The sequence below is a fragment of the Lissotriton vulgaris genome, chromosome 3_1 (genome assembly GCF_964263255.1).
Source record: "Lissotriton vulgaris chromosome 3_1, aLisVul1.2, whole genome shotgun sequence".
NCBI lineage: Eukaryota > Metazoa > Chordata > Amphibia > Caudata > Salamandridae > Lissotriton > Lissotriton vulgaris.
The window spans coordinates 1,850,461,628-1,850,485,493 of record NC_141689.1 but is presented as its reverse complement, the minus strand read 5'-3'; the positions used below and the strand labels follow the sequence as shown (position 1 = coordinate 1,850,485,493).

General features: G+C 43.4%; 1 protein-coding gene across 3 annotated transcripts in view; it reads left to right on the top strand.

The window, feature by feature from the left end:
* The window catches only part of FBXW7 (F-box and WD repeat domain containing 7), a 786,853-nt gene that overhangs the window by 717,346 nt on the left and 45,641 nt on the right, over nt 1–23,866 (top strand). For all 3 annotated transcript variants that reach the window (XM_086962297.1, XM_086962298.1, XM_086962299.1), the window contains one exon: nt 10,755–10,889. In XM_086962297.1, coding sequence (XP_086818423.1) covers nt 10,755–10,889 — 135 coding nt within the window. The remainder of the gene's footprint in view (nt 1–10,754; nt 10,890–23,866) is intronic.

The following is a 23,866-nucleotide window of genomic DNA, read 5'->3' as shown; positions in this document are numbered from 1 at the left end:
ATTGCAAGGGCAACCTTTATACTTGCTTCTGGGTTCTGGAAAATATAGGGAACACAGAAGCCAAAGTCAGTTTTTCAGCTCGGGTTGTATTTGCAAATTTTCAGATACAAACATGAAATATGGATAGAGTATTAAAGAATTGCGTTATTCTGTTCTTCCCAAAGTCTAATTAATTTCCTAATTATTAATATGGTGGTCATTTAAGTTCTTCTGTGCCCGCTCCGCTCAAAGTTATTAATGCTTTTTCAGATGTTGCAACTGCAAGTAAGTCTTTCAGATGTAGGGTAGATCACAAGGAAAACTAATAGCGTTTATCACATTCCTTCCGTTACATTATTTGAATTTGGGTGGATTAGTCTGGCCCATTTTTAAATTCAGTGCCTGCAACGATTGTATACCAAACACGAGCCACACCTGTGATGCCTTTAAATCAGTATAACATTAAAGGCTACATTAATGCCTAGTATTTTGTTTTTTGATATAGTTTTTACAAGTTCCTTTTTTAGATTCTTATTTCTTAATGCAAAGATTGGCTTCACCAGTGTCGATTCATGTTCAAGATATGATTATTTTTTCACCATTTGCAGCAAGGAATATCAGGAGGTTATCCGTTGTCCTGGTTGCATATGAAGACTTGTGGTTGACAGGGCTCTGTTCCTCAGGGGCAGTACCCTCAAAATGCCCACCTTCTGGTAGTACCAACTATGCAGTGAGCTTTCCAGAGATTCAGTGTGGCCAGAGATGAGGGGAAAGGATTTAACGAGGGGACTGCGGGGAAGGAGACTTGGAATGAAAGTGTTCCGTCCGTTTGAAGAAAGACCCAAATTATTTCTGTTTGATTTGTTCTTGAATTCTTTAACCAAGTCTTACTCTTAGTCTTTAACTTAACTTTGAGAAGAAACTTATTTCCACAATTTCGTCTCTGAGCTGTCCTCGTTTTTCCTCTCAAAGGTCCATCTTTTAGCCTCTTAATGCAGCAAAGAATAAAGTCTTTAGCCCTTAATGCACAATGAGCCTGAGCCGAGAATAATGCTTTTTCTGACTCCTTTCTCGCTTGATTCACTCATTCACCAACATAAACAGCAGGGCTCTCAAGGCTACAAAGTCTCTTATCTCTAAAGGTCTCCGGAAAGTATGATACAATTGATACAGTTCTGCAATGCTCGAGGAGTTGGGGTGCTGAAGTCTCTTCACACATTTGTCCGAGGTTGCTTCATCAAAAAGAAAAACGAAACTGAAAGTCTTACTAAGGCTGGTGGTACATGTGAGTATTTATATTGCGGGTATTCCTCTTTTGACAGAGATTTACCTGGATGGATCCAAAACTGAAGCACGTGGCACCCCGACCCCCGAAGACAAGCACCACTAGGAACTGCTTCAGTAACAAGCTGGGAGATCCTGGCTTGGCTTCCTTCAAAATGGAGACCAAGATTTACGTACTCTCTTGAGATTTCGGCTGATCTTGGGAATTTGGTAGGATTTTGCCAGCGTTTATTTCTAGACTCCGCACAAGATTTGAACAGCACTTGTAATGAGACAAACTGTAATGCAAGTCCTCCAAAACATTACTTAACCCCTGTGAAAAGCATTTTAGAATGAAACAAACAGTTGAAAAGACATATTGCAATCAGGTAGGTAAGCAATTGAAAGAAATAGCTGAAAAGATTTATGCGAGCGCAACAAATGCCCTTGGGTGTCAAGGCGCTAACTTCTTGCTATGCCACTCGGCGATATGCTGGTTCCAAAAGATGCCAAGGCAACTAGATTTCCCTACAAAGTGGAACAACTGGTCTTTAAGGCCTTCCTGAAGGGAGAATGCAGCTTCAGAAACGTGAGCTTATGAGGAAGAGCATTTCAGGGCCTTGATACCGAGAAAGTTCTGCCTCCCCATCTCGTCTTCTTAACTCTGTGTACATTTACCGAATTTTGATTTCTCGTAGGAGTGTATCTTTGAAACATGGTTTTGATTCCAGCAGAACTGACACTGTATGAGCCTAATACACAAAATAAAGTGACTTGATCATAATGCGCTTTTTTTACCGGAAGCTAGTGCAGTTCATGTAGTCTCTTGGACACCAGTTGACGTTTAGGGATATCCAAAGTAGACCTTGCCGCTGCATTCTGCATTGTTGTTTTACTGTGCATAAGTTGTCAAAATCCCACAGGCTGCTTGAAAATGCACTATAAAATGACAATACCAGTAGTGAGTTAGTGAAATGCGCTAGTTATGCTGAGCACTTTGCACCTTAACTTGCTAAGTCAGTGATTCCCTATTTACTTGCCCAACTTGCTATTGCCACATAGGTGGAAATATGTATCTGGATGAATGATGTTCTGCGACTGTTAACTCTGACTGACAAGGACCTTTTGCTTGCTCACCTCTGTCTGCCATATTGTATCTGTGTGTCTGGCCATTGCCATTTTATGAACACAGTACCAATTAATTTAGCAGGAGCCTACATTACTCAACGGTTGTACTTGCGTTTTTTCCCCCCTAGGTTATGCTGCGAAGCACCATGTCACCTTGATACTGCCCTTTGAAATCAAATCTAATAATTCCACTGTTGTATGTAACTATATAACAAACTACCCTGAATAACCCTTACCATGTACATCTTTTGCAACATTCTCCTTGCATTGAAAAACGCATGTATAATGAGAGATGTTGTTTATGCCAAGCCCTTGATATATGCAGCATAAGTAGTAGCCGTCAGGCGAGGATATTTCCTTATATATATCCTCTGTTAAGTGTTTCTGAAGATAGCTGTGTATGTGAAGCATGGTCTTCTGTGAAATGCTGCCAATGCACTTTTTGAGGCAGGTTAAAGCCTTGACTCCGGTCCGGAAACATAGAAAATATAGACTGTGTCGAGAGATATGAGACTGCACTAATAAGGATTCTCCTTCGGGCCCGTTAAGCAAAGGGAAGTTGTGTGTGTCTGAATGTGCTTCATGTCAGCTTTTGTGCAAGAAGGACTAATTTGTGGCTCACTTATACAGCAGGCATAGTCTTAATTTGTCGTCACTGGTGACAGTGTACTTTCGTGATGAAAGAATGAATCGCTGAATTGTATCTGTAGCTTCTTATTCATCAGGTAGTGTTTTTCCCCCGCATGTCTGTCTGGTTCCTCGTCGATTTTGGTCCCACCTGTAAATGGACCGCCTTGGCCGAAATGCAAAGCCACATTCTAGCTAAAAAGGAACACAAACAACCCATATAAATTTCTGTTGTGTTGGGCCTCATCAGTGAAGTGCAGCTTGAGGATTTGTTTCCAGAGCAGCAGATACTAGAATTGCCTCGAATTTGTGTTCTATGACCGTCGAATCATGGAATATCTCCCTCTCACCTCCTATGACATTCAGCAAATTATCACTGCTAACTAGTATCTGGCCGTCAAATGTAGACTAGAGGTTAGCTGTAACCTTCCTGAGAAACTAACTCGATACTACTTTACACCCATGCCCCTTAAAGGCTTCATCACCTTGACCTCTTCCAAAAGTTTTAGTATTAAGCTGTTCCGAAGCACCTTTAATGTCTTATGGGCGTTCACCTATACACCTGGGGATGCCAGATACCACCAAAAAGAAAACGTAGAAATGTTTTTTTTTCTTTTTGCCTATCATTCTTTATCCACAGAACAATTAGGCTCCTATCACAACTAATCCTCACCAGTTACTCTGTTCAGTATAGGTCATTCTTATGAAACATGGGCTGCATATTGTTCACCACTGCAGCTGCCAAAAAAAACCTCAGGACTGCTTATTTATTCTGTTTGTGTTAGTTGTAAAAATCCCTAGTGTTCCCTCATTGTGTGATGTGATTAGTGCTTCTTCTGATGCTGTGTTGTTGTGAAACCGGCTAGTCCTCTTTAATGTTTGTTTTCTGTCTCCCTTTAATCCATGTTTGCGTAAGAAATCAAACCCCTTTGATGCGCTGAGATGCCTTTTGGCCAGGCGCGCTCCTCAGATGTGTGCTATCTTAGTTATTCCCTTCCCTCTAAATCATCATGATGCAAATCTGCAGAGCTCTCTGATGACCGCCTCCAAAGCATCACATTTTATGGCACCCATTAGTAGAAATGTGGAGTACGGAAAATTACCCGTCAAAATCCCCCATCTACTCCTTAATGTGTAATTTCATGTCTACAAAATAAAATGATGTTTTCCTGCTACCGCTAAATGACTGCATCATGCGCAAATTAGGCGTTACTTGTAGTAATTTGTGGGCAGTGAATGAGTATGTTTTCTTTACAGCCCAATAACCCGGTGTACACGAACACATTTTCGCCTCTCAGCCTTGAGCTTTGTCTGCGGTGATCAGGGAGGGCTCTTGTAGTTTCTCAAGGATGTTGAGAATAGGCCTGGCGAGCGACATCTGCCATTCAGTCTAATGATGTCTTTTTGCTTCTTGATTCTGCAACCGTGAACCCATTGAACAGCTGTGGTTATGGGGTTTTCACGGCAGCTGGCTTTTAGTTTCAGGAGCTCCTTAAAACAAAGATGGTAGCAAAACGTTAACGAAATGTGCCAATGAAATCATATTTCCTTGTGCCTGAAAAAATGGAAGAAATTTGGGGAGAAAGTAATAAAGGCACTATACATTAATAGATGTTAACCTAGAATTGTTTGATAGTTTGAGATTATACAGTGGCGTCATATGTAGGTCTTATATTTCATTCTTTAACCGGACCCCCCCTTGTACTGCATGTGTTTTAAAATGTATTTATGCATCCTCTTCTTTGTATAGCCACAGCCCTGCTGCCATGCAGCCACCTCAAAGCATGCACGTTGCAGGATGTGTGGACATAGGGAAAACCGTGCTCGTATGACTGGCACACACAATGGCGTGGGATCTAAGACTTGTCCTCGGTCGAAGCGTCCTTGTGAGGAGCTTGCAGTTGAGGTTGCAGCATCGTGGGTCCAAGGTTGGATCCCCACTTTTGGGTGCATTTCTATTTAGCAGTAGCAGTAGTAGTAGTGCAGACTGTACTTCCATGAGTTGTTGCTGTCTGATCAGGGTAAACAGTGGCTCTCTTTCTTTTGTTTCTCAGTGAGTCCCAAAGTCCAGACAGCATCAGTAGGCCTTTTCTGCTCTCTTGCACAGTATTCTGAAGGGCAGGTTCTTATGCTGTGCTTTCCTGGATGGCTGAAAAGCAAATTAGAGCCTTGAATTCGTACTTGCATGCTTGGTTTTGTCACTTGTTCTTTATTGTTATGTGCCATTGAATGTTCCTTGTTCATATGTAGTAGATGCAACGTCCACAGGTAACACCGGGCTACTGTTGTAGAAGTTGTTGTCTATAATGCAGAAAGGCCTTCGAGCTTCATTCTGAACTATAGCTGGAGCTATTCAAGGCTTTTCCAGGCACATGATGTGCGTTTGTTCTTACAAATCTCACATTCTTTTGGTAAAAGCCACGTCATCATTCCTGTTCTGCTGAAACAGCAGCATGTTCTCTACATGTTTCACACATGTGTATTCATTTTGGTTTAGAAGACCATTGGCCATGCCGATGGCCTTGTATCCTCTTGGCACTTGTATATGATTATTAAAATGCAATTCAGTACTTTGCTACATCAGTACAGTTCTTTGTACTCTTTGTGAACCTTGCAGTAATCTTTGTCCAAAATGTCTAGAACGTGTCTATTGTGTTTTTCTGATTATGTTTAACATATTCTCTGACACATTAGTGGTGAAGAACCATACACTGACCTATTAGTGATGTAGATCATACCTTTCTAAGACATTGTACCCCTTTTTTGTTTTAAGTAAAACTCTGTTTTTTTCTGATTAGTATAGATAAGGAAGCCAATATAATCACCTATTAAACAAGTATTTACAAAGCCAATCAGTTTGACTTTTATAAAGTTCATGCACACAGACGCACAATATCCTGGCACCCATTTACATATGTAATAGCTTTTTATAGAGCACTTCTTATTACACTTATGGTGTTCCTAATTGCTGTGAATAATAAGTGTTATTGCCCGGCTTAGGTGGTACTCACCTCAGTGACTGATGGAATACTCACCTCAGTGACTGATGGAATTCTGAATAGACTGTATTGAGATTCAGATTTGTGACCTGCACATCAAATAAAGTTTCAGTGTTAAACCTTGATCTCACTGATTCATTACGCTGGCACGGCAAAAGCAAATATATGCAGGTCAGCGTATCTACAGAGGCCTATGCAGTCACACAGACTACAAACAGGCACTTATGCACACAGACCACCAGACACGCAGTCGTTTATAAAGACAACAACAAGCATTGGAAATGCAATAGGTCTCACATTAGAAAAGTTGGAGTTATTGGTCTTGTAAATGACATATTTTATTTATTTGTTGGTTTTTAAAATTGCTAAATTGATGGCTTTGTCATTTACAATGCCAATAGTTATAACTTTCGCGAATGTGACACCTATAGCATTTGGAATGCAACATGTTTTGTATTTACGTGACTTAGATAGCAGCTCTGGTCGTTAGGCCACATCTCTAGAGAGCAGGAGAGTGCAGCAGGGGAGAGAAGCACAGCAATGCAATAGGTCTCGCGTTAGGAAAGTTTGAGCTATTGGTATTGTAAAGGACACATTTTTTATTTATTTGCTTGTTTTGAAAATAGCGAATTAATAGCTTTGTTATTTACAATGCCAATAGTTTTATATTTCGCAAATGTGACACCTATTGTAACACAATATGTGTTGTGAGGGTGAGGGGTTGAGGGTGAGTGAGGGTGAGGGGTTGAGGGTGAGTGAGGGGTTGAGGGTGAGTGAGGGTGAGGGGTTGAGGGGGAGGGGTCGAGGGTGAGGGGTTGAGGGTGAGTGAGGTTGAGGGTGAGTGAGGGGTTGAGGGTGAGTGAGGGTGAGGGGTTGAGTGAGGGTGAGTGAGGGTGAGTGAGAGTGAGGGTGAGTCAGGGGTTGAGGGTAAGGGGTTGAGGGTGAGTGAGGGTGAGGGGTTGAGGGTGAGTGAGGGGTTGAGGGTGAGTGAGGGTGAGGGGTTGAGGGTGAGGGGTTGAGGGTGAGTGAGGGTGAGTGAGGGCGAGTGAGGGTGAGTGAGGGTGAGGGGTTGAGGTTGAGGGGTTGAGGGTGAGTGAGGGTGAGGGGTTGAGGGTGAGGGGTTGAGGGTGAGTGAGGGTGAGGGGTTGAGGGTGAGTGAGGATGAGGGGTTGAGGGTGGGTGAGGGTGAGTGAGGGTGAGGGTGAGTGAGGGTGTTGCAACTTTTTTTTGTTACTTTTGATCCACACTTTTTGTCTGAAATCGCCGCATTAGATAGCAGATGACCGATTATGTGGTAAATACGGCAAGCCCAAAGTAACGCAGGAACTGCCACGGCTTCAAAATCGCATAATTCCAGTGGTCCTGGGTATAGATGGGGCACGTGATGGTTTATTAATGCCTAGGCCGGCTTTACACACACAGGTTCATGTAAAGTGAAAGCAAACCCTCTTTCCCTCACCAACAAGCCATCTGCAGTCTCAGTGCAAAATAACATTGTCCATTACAGGAAGTGAGGTTTATTCTCAGGGGATACTCAGTACGTGTACTAACAGCATGGCCCTCAGTGCTGAAGACAGACGCTGCTGTCGACATGGCGCGGTTTTATTTGCCCCAAAAAAACATGCACTAATGTATATTTATTTACAAGTCGTTTTATTGATTTTCATGAGCAATTTGCTGAAGCGATAACGTGCAAGTTCACCTAGATATTGCTAAGAGTGTTGGAAAAATCTAATGGATTTATTAAATGATGGGCAACAGCCTCTGGCAAAGCAATTGCCGTAAAAAAAAAAGTTGTTTGCTCTGTAAATTGAAACTAGTTCGGTCCGGGATTCTCCACCATCTTAGTGATCGTCTGGCCTGACCCGTCTGTAGGCTGTCAATGCTTGGAGAGAGCAGATCGGCTGGGGGAGGGGAGGGGGATCAGATTGCCACATGTATGCAGGAACAAGGGGGGATTCTAGCATTCACTAGTGCACAAATAAGAGAGGCTTTTAGTGCGGGTGTTTTTTTATTTTTTATTTTATTTTGGGAACACGTCATACGATTTGTTTTAAACCTTTAACCAGCAACAGAAAAGAGAAAAAATATGTTTACATTTTTTTACCACATTGAAAGAATGGCCGTTTGCAATCATGCAAGCTGCGTGGCGAAATGAATCCGTGTTATGGTATCAAACTGTTAACAAGACGGAGGGAAGGAAGATAAGGGGAGGGGGGAGGAGAAATGCGACACGGCGGGCAGGGGAGGGGGCGAGGGGGGAGGAGAAATGCCACACAAACAAGACGGAGGGAAGGCAGATAAGGGGAGGGGGGAGGAGAAATGCGACACGGCGGGCAGGGGAGGGGGCGAGGGGGGAGGAGAAATGCGACGTGCGGATGAGGGAACTGATGTGCAGCATTGAGCTTAAAAGTCACGGGCACTGCAAGGAATCGCCACGATTCCTTGCAAGTTAGTTAAAGAGTGGTTAAGCCCCCATAGTCTCGCAAGCTCGATGCGCATGCGCATCGACAGGCGAGACCTAAAAAGGCATATGTAATGTTATTTTGGTTGTATGTTTAGTGCCTATGCTTCCCTAAGATCACCTCAAAGTAGCATATCTGATTTGTCAAGGAAGCTGAAATTAGTAATCGGAGCAAGTGGCAAAGGAGACTTTTGGATGTAATGAGCTGTAGGACATCTCTGACCTTTGAAATCTGAATGCTCAGGTGGTACAGGAGAGGCAAATAGGTTACATGAAAGAGAAGCAGTGGGTAGGTCATGCTTCAAGGTATAAATGTTGGAGATGGAGTTGCTAATTGTGTGAGTAGGCTGGACCTGACTTCAAGTTAAGAAATCTGGTAGATTTAGAGCGATTTCTGGGCAAGGTGGAGACAGTCGGGCATTCATGTCCCTAAACCAGCATGTAGGGTGTGGTTACGAGTGGGCGGTTATATTCTGACCCATGTTTATTCATCGGTCGGAATTATGAGTTGGAAAGTATTTAACGCATTCGACAACTATTGGGTGCGTTAAATACCTCAACCGTTGTTAAATTTCGGCCAGTCAAACCCGCCTAAATTTAATGGGGGGGGGTCTGTGGTGGATTTTGGTGTGTTAAACACCAAAATCCGCATGTTATTCCCCACCGACTCGTAATGGGTGCTATTTATTGTACCTGATAAATAGCATACCCTGTGGTATAGTTATTTATCAAGTCTCATAAATAGCATTGACATCAAGCATACAAACAAACCTTAAGTAAAGTCGTTACAGGTACAGTTAGGCAATGTAGCATGGGATGCACATGGAGAAACTGGGGACTTACAGAACATAAAGAAGCATAGATTGATTGAGGGATGCCAGTTTCGTGTTTCCTCAATCTTTATTGCCTGAATCAAACTTGGGGTAGAGGAATAGTTATCCATACCCACAAGACAAGCCCATTGTCATGCCACATAATACTTCTACATCCATGTTTTTTTCTCCTCAAAGAACTTTGTAACACATCCCCCTCTCTGGTTCACTTTGGGTGACGTTTTGGGCATTTTGTCCCTGCTTTTGAATAAACGCATCCGTTACCTGGCTAAGGCCTAGAGCTGGATTGGGGTCCAAAACAAGGTGATGAAAAAAACTCGGAAGTGTCACACAACAGTGCGCAAGTGCAGCTTGCAAATCAACGCTTCATCTGCCAAAATAACTGGAAAAAGCTCCTTCCGAGCTAACATTCAAAAGTCTCAGTCTTAATGCTGAATGCATGTCCTTGGTAAAAGCTGCCAAAAACCCTTGATTAAATAATTATACAAAAAAACACATTTTTATATCATTCCAAGGTAAGGGGTAAAATGATGTTGTATACCTCCCAAGTGCCTATATTCTATTTCCATAAAATATTTTACGCTTAGCAGCAATCCACTTGATTTTACATGTCCGATGTGTTTGGAGGAGAAACCTGACCAACTCTCCATTAAAACAAGGACATGATTAAACATGCTTCCGGTATTTTCGTGAACATAGTTGTCATTTTCTTGCATATTAATATAATACGTCATTGGCTGGTGAATTTTTAAATGTATGGCATGAAATATGTCTCTGACTCATTCTGTTAACACAGCCACTAAAATAGTGTCGTTAAACCTACTGTGGAGACCAAACTATAACTTGCCTATTGAGCTTTCTGCAAATTCTGTTTTATTGTGACGCTAAATTTGCTTCTGTCATACGCTTTGTAAAGAACTTGCAGCAGAACCTATTTTCCAAGTCATTATTTGCTCCATAGCATCCCTCCTTGGTCGGTTATGATGATTCAATAGTTTGGACATAAAACATGCAAAGGCAGCACAGTTTACTTGCACAGTAATGATGACTCTTCCCATGAAAAATACACTTGTTAAATCCACAGCACCCTTTACCATCCTTTGGGTCAGACCTGGCAATGATGGGAATTAAAACAGTAATCACAGTGTCCTTTGATCTTTGCGAAAGAAGATACACCTTTTTAGCAGACTGGAGGACAACCGTTTTAATGACCTTCTTCCTTAGAAGAATAGTTATCATCCAGAGGATTATTGTATCAGAATGTAACTAACTTGTTTGTTTCACTGAACACCAGTGTATGGAAATTGTTCTAATACTAGTTAAATGACTGAATCAAAATTACACTTTACAGCAAATAATTTGCTAATCAGTTGAAATTTTAAGCATGTCACATTGTTCGAATTGCATTCCTATTGACATAACATTCTGCCCAAGTTTTTAAACGTTTTCTCTCTTTCGCAGAGCTGGAGTGGACCGGAGAAGTTACTTGCTCTAGATGAACTCATCGACAGTTGTGAGCCGACGCAAGTGAAGCATATGATGCAAGTGATTGAGCCTCAGTTCCAAAGAGACTTCATTTCCTTGCTCCCCAAAGAGGTAAGGATCTTGTGTTCTGTCCGTACACATTGTATTTTGTGTTGTAATGCGACACTACCCACCCGAAGAGCCCATTGGAATACTCTTCAACATGGTAGTAACCTGTAATTTTCAAGAACCCCTGCACACTCTAATAAGTAAACACAGCTGTCAGAGGGGACATATTGGTACATTACGAGACAAAGCGTTGGATTGCAAATAAGTAAACCGTATTCTTGGAATCAATTCTTTGAAAAAGGTGTAGTTTAATGCTCGAGGAAACCAGCCGACACGTGTTTCGTCGCGATTGGGACAATCTTCCCGCGACTCCTCAGGGCTGGGGGGGGACATACAAAAGGAAGTGATGGGGTACATGACAACAATAAACAAAACCACTGGTATGCGTTATTCAACTGAATATTTGACCAAGTAGTAAGCTGTGCCATTTTTTCTGTCTCGCTACAGACAATTTTCTCTGGCTGTTATGGATAACATATACAATACATTGGGTATTTGAGGCTTTGGGTTAGTTTCTTCATCATGACAGCATAACTTTCATGATGAATTCAACCCAGATCTGTTACTGGGGGTGAGTGTTTGAAAAATGTAAGCACTCCGTCCATCATCTCCTTGTGTTTGGTATAGGTTTCATACCCATTCCAAATCCCTGCTCCTGATTCGATTACTTCATTCCCTAGTCTTGTGTTTGCCTGGCTTCTGGGCATTGCTTCCTTACCTTGATTTTTGTTTGAATGCATTGTATCCTTCCACAACTGACCTCAGGGCACTACTTTTGTCTCTTTCTTTTTCTGTGGCATTTGTCATCTAGCGCTCAGAGAGTGCATAGCCCATCCTTTTTCCCATTGTTGCATTTGGTTGTTCCCGGCCTACTTCCCTTCTCTGTTGACTTTGCTCCACCCACCTGGCTGGCGATTGCTTCCCTATGTCTAGTCACTTGTTCCTCTCTCATCCCTGCATTCACTCTCTCTCTCTTTGTCACTAATTCCCCCATCTCATCCTAGGCCGTCTCTACGCTCTTTACCTGCACCTCTCGCTCTTTCCTAGATCCTCACTTTCTCTCCCAGTTCCTATATGGATGGGTCTTTGTGTTACATTGCTTGTACATACCTGCTATCTTGCAGTGGTGTTACTGTAATAAACAATAGAAAAGATAGCCAATCCAAGCTTGCCGCACCTGTCAGTATTGGTTTTGCTGGTGCTTGCGCAGCCCAAGCATTGGCATTGCCAATACCGGCATATTGCAAAGCTAGAATACCTTCAGTTTGATAGTGTTTTTGAGTTCTCATTTCTGATTTTTTTCTTTCTTTTGGTCTTTACTTTTTTATTTTATATACCTTCTGCCCACTCTATTGGGCATTTGCATTCATTCCTAGTTGAAGTATGACTTTACATTTTTATCTTGCACTTTTTTTTAGTTTACCTTCAAAGAATGTTGAAGTGTTCATTTATATCTGAGTATGGTGACGTTGAGCTTGGCCACATTTACGTATATTGTGTAGTCGGGATGTGTTGCCAAGAATCCAGGGACTTTTCTCACACATCCCCAAGCTGCGTTTGTACAAAGCACATGTTTGTTGAAAGCAGTGTTAAGTGAAAGTCTCTGCTCCTATCAAAGGTGCTCGGTAGTGGGCGGGGGAGATAGTGGAAAGAATAAGATATTCTCCGCCTGATGGATCAGCTCATCCACAGCCGGGCCTAATGTGTTTCATCGGAAACTGATCTTCCAAATAAAACTGTCACTTTTTATATGGATCTTCCAAAGGAGGCAATCTGTCAGCTCCTCTCAGGTGTGAAGTTCATTTCATTTTTATATATTGTAGGTGATGAATTGGGAGAATTGCTAAAGAGGTAGAAAAGCGACAGACTAAACATGTGGATGAGTGTTTAAATGGAAGAAGGATTGAGGTTGAGGTGAGAAATTGTGGGGATGCTAGCGAGCAGTGATACAGATGTGTGAAATGGAATTTCAAAATGGTCACTGAGGAATGAGCATTGAACACTGTGTATAGGGGAGTCGTGTTTTCAGGAGCCTTGAGGAAGGCAGCTGCTATTCAGATACTTAGAAAGTCAAAGGAGGCTTTTTGGAGAACAAAAACAGTGAACATGTTGCTGTGAACGTCGATCTGCAAGGTTATTGAATCCGATGGTGCCTCTTTCACAGGGGTCACCACTAGTGCTTTGCGCCAAGTGGATGTTTTCGACGCCTTTTCATCCCGCATACTCCTGTCCCTTTTGAATCTTCACGGTGGCTTTACTACCTTCCTATCTGCGTACATACATGGTCGAAAACTTTGTTTGCAAATATTATTCCAAAAAATGTCTGCTTGTATCCAGGACTTGATCTGTTGTGTTCCTTCTAAGTATCTGATCCAGAGCTCCACCTTTGCCAGGTACTTTGCGGTGTTTTGCAAAAGCCTCCAATAAAATAAAACATAAATTAAACCATGTGGTTCAACATTAGTTGAAAAGAGGGGTTGAGACCCATTATGTTTATACATCGACATATGTATTCCTTTTTGTAATGCAATTTCCAATCCTTGTGTTGTGATTCTTGAACTGAGTGGGTAGCATTTGCCCAGTGCAAAGTAGCCAGTCCGCAAGGAACTCTTGTCCTGCCTCTTCATTACATCCACTATTGCACTGATAAACAGGTGTGTTCCCCCTAAGCCCAGGAGTTCTGATTTAATATTAAGTTTACTTTAATGTAAATATTCCTACGTAGCTGGTCCTGAGGAGTGCCAACATGAAGCATAGTGGCAAAAGCATTCAACTTTCACCACTAATTAATAAGAACATTTAAAAAGGGGCCATCTGTTTGTTTTGCTAATGTCGCAAAAAAACTTTCACTTTATGAGCCCACAGTTCATTTGAGATGCCCCAAAAGGCATTAGTGCAAGCTACTATTTTTTAATTGCCAGTGCCCCAACTTTTTGCCTTGGGCCGTGCTTCCAATTCAAGAGACATCCGTTAGTTTGTGTGGTCTGGTGATCGCCATTTCTCTCACTTTGAGAACATTTGAAAGCCTCTTTGACTGAACAAAGTGATTCCCAGATCTGTGTCTTCTAATTTAAACAGTATGCTTGTAAATTCGTTTAGCTCAGGGAAGTTTTCTATTCCGTTTTGTGATACAAGGCAGGGGAGCATAGCTGCCAAGGTTTCCGAATGCTATGTGTGACATTTTCATAATTTTAGTGTAATTATGAGTGACATTTCAATGGCTAGGAGTGCCAATTTCTCGCAAGCAAAATTAAGCAATGAAGAAGAGGGAAACATAAACATTAGCAATTACATCCATTTGAGCAACGAGAAACTCTAAGAAGATCTTTAAACTGCTGCAAAGCATGAAAAATGGAAGGGCACTAACTGGATACAGACTTAATGACTGCAGTTCTCTGAAAGAGAGGTGGGACATTTTCATGTTTCCAGTGTAGGTATGAGTGACATTCAGTGGCAACATGTGTAACACTTAGAGTGACACTTTTTTGCAATGAATTGCATTGACAGAAATAAATATCTGAAATTGCACACTTTCGAACAATGAAAAGCTCAGAAAAGATATTGAAACTGCTACAACATACCTGAAAGAGAAGTTTACTAACCTTCTGCCCCTTGCTAAGATGATTGTACTGTCATCTCTCAGGGACTCGGTGCTGCAGAGAGTGCTGGCGTGCATTACACGCAACTGCTATCCTCTAACTGCGGCCTCAATAATGTTGCTTAGGATGCCTAGGATTTCCTCCTTTGGCAGAAAAAAATACCAGCCACCTTCTCATGTTCTAACTGTTTGCAAAGGTCTGAACTTGATTCTTTAATGGAACTTTATATGAAATTGTCCCTTTCTGCCTTTGTTTACTTTATCAGTCAGGGGCCATTATGGCACCGTGAGTACATATTTTATACTGTTTTCTTCTTACATGCACTGTTTAAAGAATGTACAGATAAGGGGAAAATACCCTTTGTAGTTGCTGGGACATTAAAATGCTTACTGTACTGGAGTCAGGGTTTTAGTGCTGTTCTCTCTGATAAATTACCTCAATGCTGCTGCCTGGTGCTGGCGTGGTAGTAGGTAGGCTGAGCTAGAGGTTCTCGCTCCTGGGGCTCAGTGCTGCAGAGTGTTCTGGCATACATTACACTGCCCTTTAACTTTGGCATCACGGCTGGTGCTCACTGTATGGGCATCACGCTTGTAGTAGGCAGCCCAGGCAGAGCGGAGAGGCTCCCCCGGGTGATGTGCAGAGCTGCAAGATATTCCATCGAGCGTCCAATCCTTCAGAGCCGAGTCCATCACTACCCACATTGTTAGCTGGTCCGCGCCGAGAGAGTTTGCCTGGGGCACAAATCTCTGCGTTACCACCCCCCTCCTCAAACACGCAGATACTGGAGAGCGGGCAATATTTAAATGTGTTTGCCCCACGGATGGGTTGCCGAGAGGTGGGGGACGGGGGGTGGGGTCAAAGCTGCCACCTCAGTGTCTGCTTTGGCGGGGAGCTGTAGTATTGCACCATGTAAGTAACACCACATGAGAGGGCCGAGGGAGGGGGGGTTTAGGTACTCCTCTGATGGCATGCTGTCAATCTTTTGCTCTGATGCTTTGCGTCAGCTTGGTTATAAAGTAACCCGGGAAACGGGTGTCGCAGGCGCGGCTCCTCCACAATGGCAGAGGAGCGTCGCCCCACTGGCTCAGAGCCAGCAGGTAAAAAATAAAAATATATACTATCATCCTTTTATTTTTTACCTGCGGGCTGAGCCAGCGTACATAGGGAGGAGCGGGACCAGGGCCATGGGAAGGACTGGTTGGTGCACTTCTAAGTGTGCATGTGTGTTTGGCATGCTACACACACATGCACACTTCGGTTTCTCCAAACCAGCAGTATGGAACAGCCGGGTTGGAGAAACAGCACAGACTCCCTGTCTTGAGTGGAATTTCAAACCATCCAGCTATGGCCAATGACCGCGTTGCTCTCATAGAATGAAAGCAGTGCCGGGATTGCTGTGATGCTGTCCCAGTGTCTGCTGGGACCATGAAGAACAACACTGAGGGGGGAGGCAGTCGGTAGCTTCAGTTAAGTTTTTTTTTATTATTTTTTTATCATTATTAAACTCCCCTCCCACCACTCGCTCCCCTCCCGCGCTCACCCCCCTCCACACCACTTTTTGTTTGTTGCGGCTACCACTGAGAGTGTGGCCAGTCGAGGGACCACAAGTTATTGCAGGTTCATGTGTGTGGTCTGTGTTATTCATAGAGGCATCATCAGCACACTAGAGGAGCTATTCAGACACTGCATGGTCATAGTGGGGCATGCACCTTGCTGGCCAACAACAGGCAGGTTGCTGCCCCCGAATCCACGTCAAGGAGGCTTAGGTTTTGGTAATTATCACCACGCTCTCTACTGACTGAAGAGACCACGTGGTACACACTTTCACTTGCTAAATCGGGCAGGGCAGCTCAGCTTGATTGAATTGGAGATCGTCCCATGGCCAGCTGCGATGCCTAGCAGAGTTGATGATAATGTTTGAAGCCCAAGTAAACAAGAGAGATGGCCCTAGTTGTGAGACAGAGAACGTAGCTCTCCTCTTGTCAGCACAGCGCTCCCTCATAGCGACTTGCTGGGTAAATGCAGCTCTACCTACAGCCCGCCTCGTAGAGTGCACCCTTCGGGCACTAGTATGAGTGACTAATATCTTTAGTGAAGTGATACGGATACCAGCACTAAAAATGCTTTACTACATCTCTCCGGTGCCATCCATCAGACACCTAGGACATTCACTACACTTCATTAAAGATCATGCCCATTCACACTGCATAAAGCAGAGCTTTTCAAGCCCAGGCAAGACTTAGGTCTACGATTTTGTGCTGTACAAATTCGAGAGACATGCTATTCTGTCTTGCCCTCTTCCCAATAGCTGGGGCATCTCAAGTGTGCTGTAATCGAATGCAGTCAAATAGATTTCAGGGTACCCAGCTCAGAACTGGATGGTGACTGCTGCGAGGTGGGTTCTTTGACGGCTGCTCTGTTTAGTCACCTGTATTTAGAAGCCGGTAATGGTTTCTCAGCACAGAAAGTCCGCGGTTATCAGAGCGAGCAGTTAATTGCAGCTTGGCATGGTATAATGTCTACTCCAAACATTTTGTGGCTTTATAATATACTTCATCTAAAAGCATTCGAGCCATAATGGTGAAAAGAACCCAAGGGGAAAAGGCAAACCTGCTAGTCCAGAACCCTCTAATAAGGAAAGTTGGAAATGCATTTGCATTCTACCTCTTCGAAAGTGTTATTCTATGCAGTTGTTTGAATTACTATCTGTGACACGCCGGAAAAAGAAGGCACATGTTTTTAACAGAGGATGAATGTGTGATGCTGTGCAGAGCATCTGAGTATACTTCACGCTGTCCTATCAGTTGCGCGCTTCAAAAAGGTGCGCTCTCCTAGGATTCCTTCTTTGGCGCTGCATCAGTAAGAATGACTTGTCTGAGCCTTCATCTGCATCACCAGACACTGCAACGCAGTGCATTGCGCGTTAGCTGTGGATGATAGCCTGTTACACCTCTCCATACTTAATATTGTGTGGCCCATTAATCCCTGGGTATCTATGTTCATGACTGGTTAAAGGCCCCACCTTAGCGTACAGCTCTACAGGGGCACCAATTGCTCAGCATAGGCCCTTGGATCTTGAAGGTAGAACCTCACCATTTGTGTGTAAGTGAATGGCGGCAATATGGTCCTGTTAGACTTTCGTCTTTGACATCTTGGGGTCTTCCATGCAGTATTGGCTCCAGCCCTCCTAAGCTGTTGCTTTCACATGTACACTTATGCAGCTGTTTCTTTTTTGTAACCACTCATATTTTTGTCAGTCATCACACTACACCCCAATCGATGCCTGCCGTTTTCCTTTGGTTTTATCCATTTTCTTTCCAAGCTTTTTATGGCCTTTGATTACTTGTTTTTATGGCTTAGCTGTCATGTTTTATGCTTTACAATGTTATCTTCTGCAATGGGACTCAGTATTTTTTTAATGCTCCATTGGTTTTAGGGAGTATTACAACTGACCCATGAGATCGCTACTTCCTTTGGATATCGCTGAAGTGTAAATTTGTAATGAGTTTTTTAAAATGTGGCATTTTCTTGGGCTTAGTTAACTTTTGATTTTAGATTTATAGTTATTTGATGTGCATCGGAATGCCTTTAATTTGCTTTTATGTTACTGTAGTGGATTGATTTGATGGAACTTTGTTAGAACGTTATTGCTTTTGAAAAGTGCCTACGTTTTAGCATCATAAATGCTTGCAGTATCTACAGATTTTAATTCTGATTACTTTTAAAATGTTCCTTAGGGTATTGTGCCTGAGATCGAGGATTTATTATAGTAAAGAATGTTTCTTCCGAAAATAAAGATAGTCTTTCTATAAAAAGTAGCTACTGGCTTCAGAGCTTCACTTAACATTTAAAGGTGAACAATCCCTGGGGAACCCTCCCAAGAAGCATTTTTTTGTCCCTCCGATGCAGAGATACTTTGCACGCCGTACCCCAATCACTCTTGTCCCCCAAAGGCTCTAGTTTCTGAAAGAGCCATACCAGTGCTACCTGCAGGGGACTATTGGCAACAAGCAAAAGGGTTCAAAAGCGTTTATGTGACCAGGCTTTTCACTGGCATTTATTGAAGGCCAACTTGTTTGGGGTGAGGTAGAGTCAGTATACTGTGTGATTAACTGACTAACCTATCCACCACTTAAAATGTACTTGCATGTTTCACTATAATAGCAGGGGTGGGGAATTCCTATCTCCCGACGCCCGAGACATCTAGATTTCTTAGGAGGGCAAGAGGTTTTAATTTGTATTTTGTCCAAAGGACAAGTAGACAGTTTTATGGTAATCCGATACACAGCTGTTCAACCCTGTAGGTCACAGCCAGTTAATAAGATGCTCTGAGCAGTTTATTGGCAGTGAAAGGGTGAATGCAAAAGCTGGGGCCTGCACTTTAATTTCCCCAGAACAGAACAACAAAATATTAAAGCAGAGCTCGAAGTTGGAAATAGCTCGTGCTCCTGTAGCTTCCAGGCCCCATGTAAGAGGCTGCCATATCTGCCTCTTGGCCCCTTGCTCTGACTTGAACTGTATGACCCCTGCCTTGTGTTCTCTGCTCCACTCCTGGGCCTCATCTTTAACTCACTTTGCTTTCCCTTCTCATGCACCCCCTCCTTTGCAATTTGCCTTTCCTGTACACCTTATGTTACACCGGTGCCTGAACCTGCTCACCCCACCCCACCCCCCTTAGCCGCCCTCTCTGACATCTCTGACCCGCTCCCCTTGGCCTCTCATATCTTACACATCGAGGGCTTACATTAAAGCTCATTAGTTTCCCCATGGGCTTTCATGCAGGCCTAAGGCCACCCCCAATTCTGTCCTTGCACTAGGCCTCTCATGTCACTTTGTGCCTGCACCAGGGGCATTGTGAACACACTGCTGTAGAAACTACAGCAGCTGTGAACTTTTTGATGGGCCTCTTCAGTCTGCTGGTCCGCAGACAAAGGCCCATAATGGACTTGAAAGGGTGGGTGGGTGAGTGAACGAAAGGGTGGATGAATAGATGCATATATGAATGAGTGAAAGGGTGGATATACAGATGCATGGATGAATACGTGCAAGAGTGGATGATAGATGCATAAATTAATGAGTGAAAGGGTGAATGGATAGATGCATGTATGAATAACTGAAAGGTGGAGTTCTGGACTTTTTGGTTCCGTCCAGAGGTGTCAGGGTACAACACCCAAAGACCCCGGAGTCCCACCTGCCTTGGTGCACAAATGAACAGAAACACGGGCTTCTCGATGGTGGCGTCAAAGACCAAAGGTTTATTACTGCAGGGACACAGAAGTCACAGAATCTACACACGGGCAGAATCTAGGAGACTGTTCGATTTGTACATTGAGGGTTGCTCCTTATATACCAAAAATTGTGCTCTAGGCAAATATTTCACATGTCGGTACATTCCCAAACCTTTTGTGTCTCTAAACAATAAATATTTGGCGTTACACAGGAACTGTCGATAATATCTGATACCAAACATCACGAAGAGGGGTTCCCACCAGTCCATCACAATCCCTTGTCAATATTGCATTCAAGACCCGGACCGCCTCATCGTAAAGTTCGTTACCTCCCCCTAATAAAGGCCCAGAAGGAAAAGGAGCAGAGCCAGGTGCAGAAGATAGAAAACGGGATAAGAGATGTTTGTGGGTTGTAAATGGGCAAGGCTACCGGCTTCGGCCGCCTAATCATGATCAGGTACAATGGACAGGAAAACCAGTTCAGGTGGGCTGGCCTCGGGCAGAGGAGGCAGCCTTTGTCGAGTCATGCAGCTTCAGCGTGATCTGGTTTAAGGTGCACGTGTCATGTAAGAGGTGAATCTCCGGCTAAGGCTACGTGTCTTTAATCAAAGTGAAGTGAATGAAATGATCAGAGGCTATTGCATATGTGAGGGCAAGGAACCACAAAAATGGCGGCCACGATCTAAGATGGATGCCGTGTGTATATCAGAAATGTGTCAGTGGAAGGAGTGCTCTTGCTCGTAGCGTAGCGAAAACACTAGGATATACTAAATGGATCATTTGCGGTTCGCTGATACTAATTTTATGTATTTCCGACAAACTTGAAAACACGGGTTCAAGTCGTCACGGAACCGTCACGGAACCTCAGACCCTCCTTTTGCCCTTACATAGGCAATTACTCAATCTATGTCTGAATCTAGTTCTATGCTCATCAGGTCAGTGACATGTTGTTGTATCATCATCCTTTCTCGTGTCTTTTCTCCAAATGCAGGTGGTTTCCTAAAACAGGTTGTAGCACAAAGACTACACAGAGCAGGACCACACTGGATAATCAGACAACATGAGAATAGTAATATTAAGATGACACCAATGACCATTAGAACCTTCCATCCCCACGCTGAGATCAGAGTCCAAACCCACTCCATAAAGGACCAGTTTCCCTCATCTACATGTATGGAGTCCGAAATCTTGTGCAACTTAGAGATCGCCTCGTAAACTGTTGGAGCATTATTAGGAATAAAGACACAGCAGCTCGATTGGATCATTCTGCATACCCCACCTCGATCTGCAAGTATAACATCTAGAACCATACGGTTCTGCAATGTCATGAGCCTATCCGCCTGAAGCTCAGCTGTCAGATTGCTAAGGGCACCAGCAGTTTCGGTAATAGTAGATTCAACTACCCGTGTTAGCTGACGTATGTTTCTACTATTGGCCATAGGCCCCCAGAACGGAAGGAAGCCTTTGAAGAAGTCTCCAGCTTCCTGACCAGCGGTATCTTCCTTACTGAAAACACCTCTAGCTACTCTTATTCTGTGGTAATCCGGTGAAGCAGTGTATGTCGGAGGCAACAATCGAGCAATATAACATGAACCTGAAAAGTCAGCAGGCAACCATGTATAAGCTCTGTCTCGACAGATGAAGTAGGTACCCCTGGCAGTAAGGAAGGCAGGGGAAGAGTTAGCCGGAAACACATAAGTCTCTACGCACTCACTCCTCCCTAGCTGAGCTCTCGGATTTCTCCCATTACCTTGCAAACAGACCTGACCTCGGTGAGGTACGACCCAGATTGGAGTTGAGCTTTTACGCTTGCTTTCTCCTAAACTAAGGCGATACTCTGAAGTATTCCAACTTAAATATACTCGCAATTCGTCTCTAGGGTAAGATGGAGTATTATTGACGTCTTTGATCATGTCAATAATTCCCTGGACTAAAGCTTTGTTGGCAGAGTTATATTTAGTGGAGCGTGGTGGGCGTGGAGGATAGGTCTCAAGAGCATAAGCAAAGATGGTTTGAAGGGCCTGAAATGATCCATTGTAGCTGAAAGGCAAAACCAGATAGGGAATACCTTTATCCATAGTGTGGGGTATCAAGCCACACACCCAACAGTCTGTCGTGTTAACTACCAGTTGGTGTTGGTGCAAGAGCTGTACAAAAGTATTATTAATGAATTCTGAGCGTCGAGCTTGCTCATGTTCCGGAAACGAGTGAAAAGAGTGTATAGAAGAAACAGTAGAAATAGCAGGATCAAGGGGAGGTACTGTAGATACTGGCACAAAAATCAAATTTATGCTAAAGACAATTCCACCCACCAGTGTTGCTAAAACAATCAAAAATGTAATGGCACATTGCATCAAGAAACATTTGCTATGAAGAATTCTATTTAGTCTGTTTCTGCGAACGTAAATCACATTTTCTCGTTGCAGCGCAGGAAGTTCCATCTTCTACAATCCGCTCGCGACCACTGATGATGTGTACGTAGATGAAAATGCCTCTGTCAGCCCTGGGAGTTCCCAGTACTAACAGAAAGATCGACCTTGTGTCAGACCCCTGCAAATTCAAACTAGGCACACAGCCACGACCCTACGGCTACCCAGACGGCAAGGCAATTTATTAAAAACAATAAACAATAGCAAACTTCCTGGCTGAAAAGCAAAAAAGTCCAATGTATATAAATATCAAAATCACAATATGCAGTTGCCTGCTTTATTAGTTCGTTTTATGGCTTCTAAGGTTGTATCTTTTCCTTGCTGGTACTGTTTGATCGGAAAATAGTGTATCACTAGCAGCTGTTGCAGAGTTTACGTTCGCAGATGGCAAAGTTTCTTCTGATGCTGGAGACAAATGTTCAATGTTCAAAGTAGTCTTTTCAAGAGGAGAGTCACGTTTCAAAGTGTCAGAAATCAAATCGGCATCGCTGAAAGGGACAAATTTTGGAGTTATTTCAGATTCGGAGGCACCAATTCCCTTCTTCACCCAGTCGTCGTAGGGCAGCGGCAGTGGAACACGCTTTATGTGAGAAGCGTGGATCCAGTTCTTCCGGCCAGCAACACGTACAGCTGTCCTCGTTGCCAGCAGGATTTGGAAGGGGCCGATGTAGCGAGGCTGAAGATTCTTTGTCCTCGCGAAGTTCCGGACCACTATGAAGTCACCCGGTTTCAGTTGATGCCCTGGACTCTCCGGAGGCTTTGGCAAAGCATCAAAAACCTGTTGATGAATAAGACTTAATTTAGCAGTCAAGTCATAAAGATAGTCTATCAACATAGGATATTCAATGGAGCAGAATTGTTTAGGCCTTGGCACACCCCAGACATTTGCCGGGCGGCCAAATACAATCTCATATGGAGAAAGCCCTATTCTAGAATGCACTGTTGCTCTCGTTGATAACAAGGCCAAAGGAAGTGCGTCTGGCCAAGCCAAACCTGTGGATGCTTGAATTTTGGCTATTTTAAGCTTGAGGGTGCCATTGTAACCCTCGACTAAACCAGCAGACTGGGGATGGTTCGCACTATGAAATTTTTGTTTCAATCCTAGACCAGCACACACACTCTGCATAACTTTCCCTATAAACTCACTTCCGTTATCTGACCATACAATCCGTGGCATTCCATACCTAGGGAAAAATTCTTTGAGAAGAATTTTGGCAGTTGATAAAGCAGTGTTGTCCTTTAGTGGGTATGCTTCTATCCACCTGGAAAAAGCACAAACTACCACCAGGACGTATTTTAAATTGTTGCAGCGTTCCATGTGAATGAAGTCTAACTGTATTACTTCAAAGGGACAGGAAGGAGGAGCAAAATGACCAGCTGGAGTTGGAGTTCCCTTGCCAGGATTATGCATCAAGCACACCATACAATTTTTCACCACTCTCTCTGCACACTTACTGATTCCCTCATTCTTCCAAACCGGAGCTAACATCTTACATATCCCTTTAGAACTTATGTGCGCCACTCCATGCGCCATCGTCACTACTGCAAGCACATACGCATCAGGCAACATCCAACGCTGCTGTTCTGTCAAATCGATCCAACATCCATTCGAGTCCAATTTGCCCGTACTTTCTCTCCATACGCGTTTCTCTTCCTCAGTCGCTTCTTTCTGAATCTCTTTCACACTTTCCATTGTGTCCTCACACATTCCAGACTCAGCAATC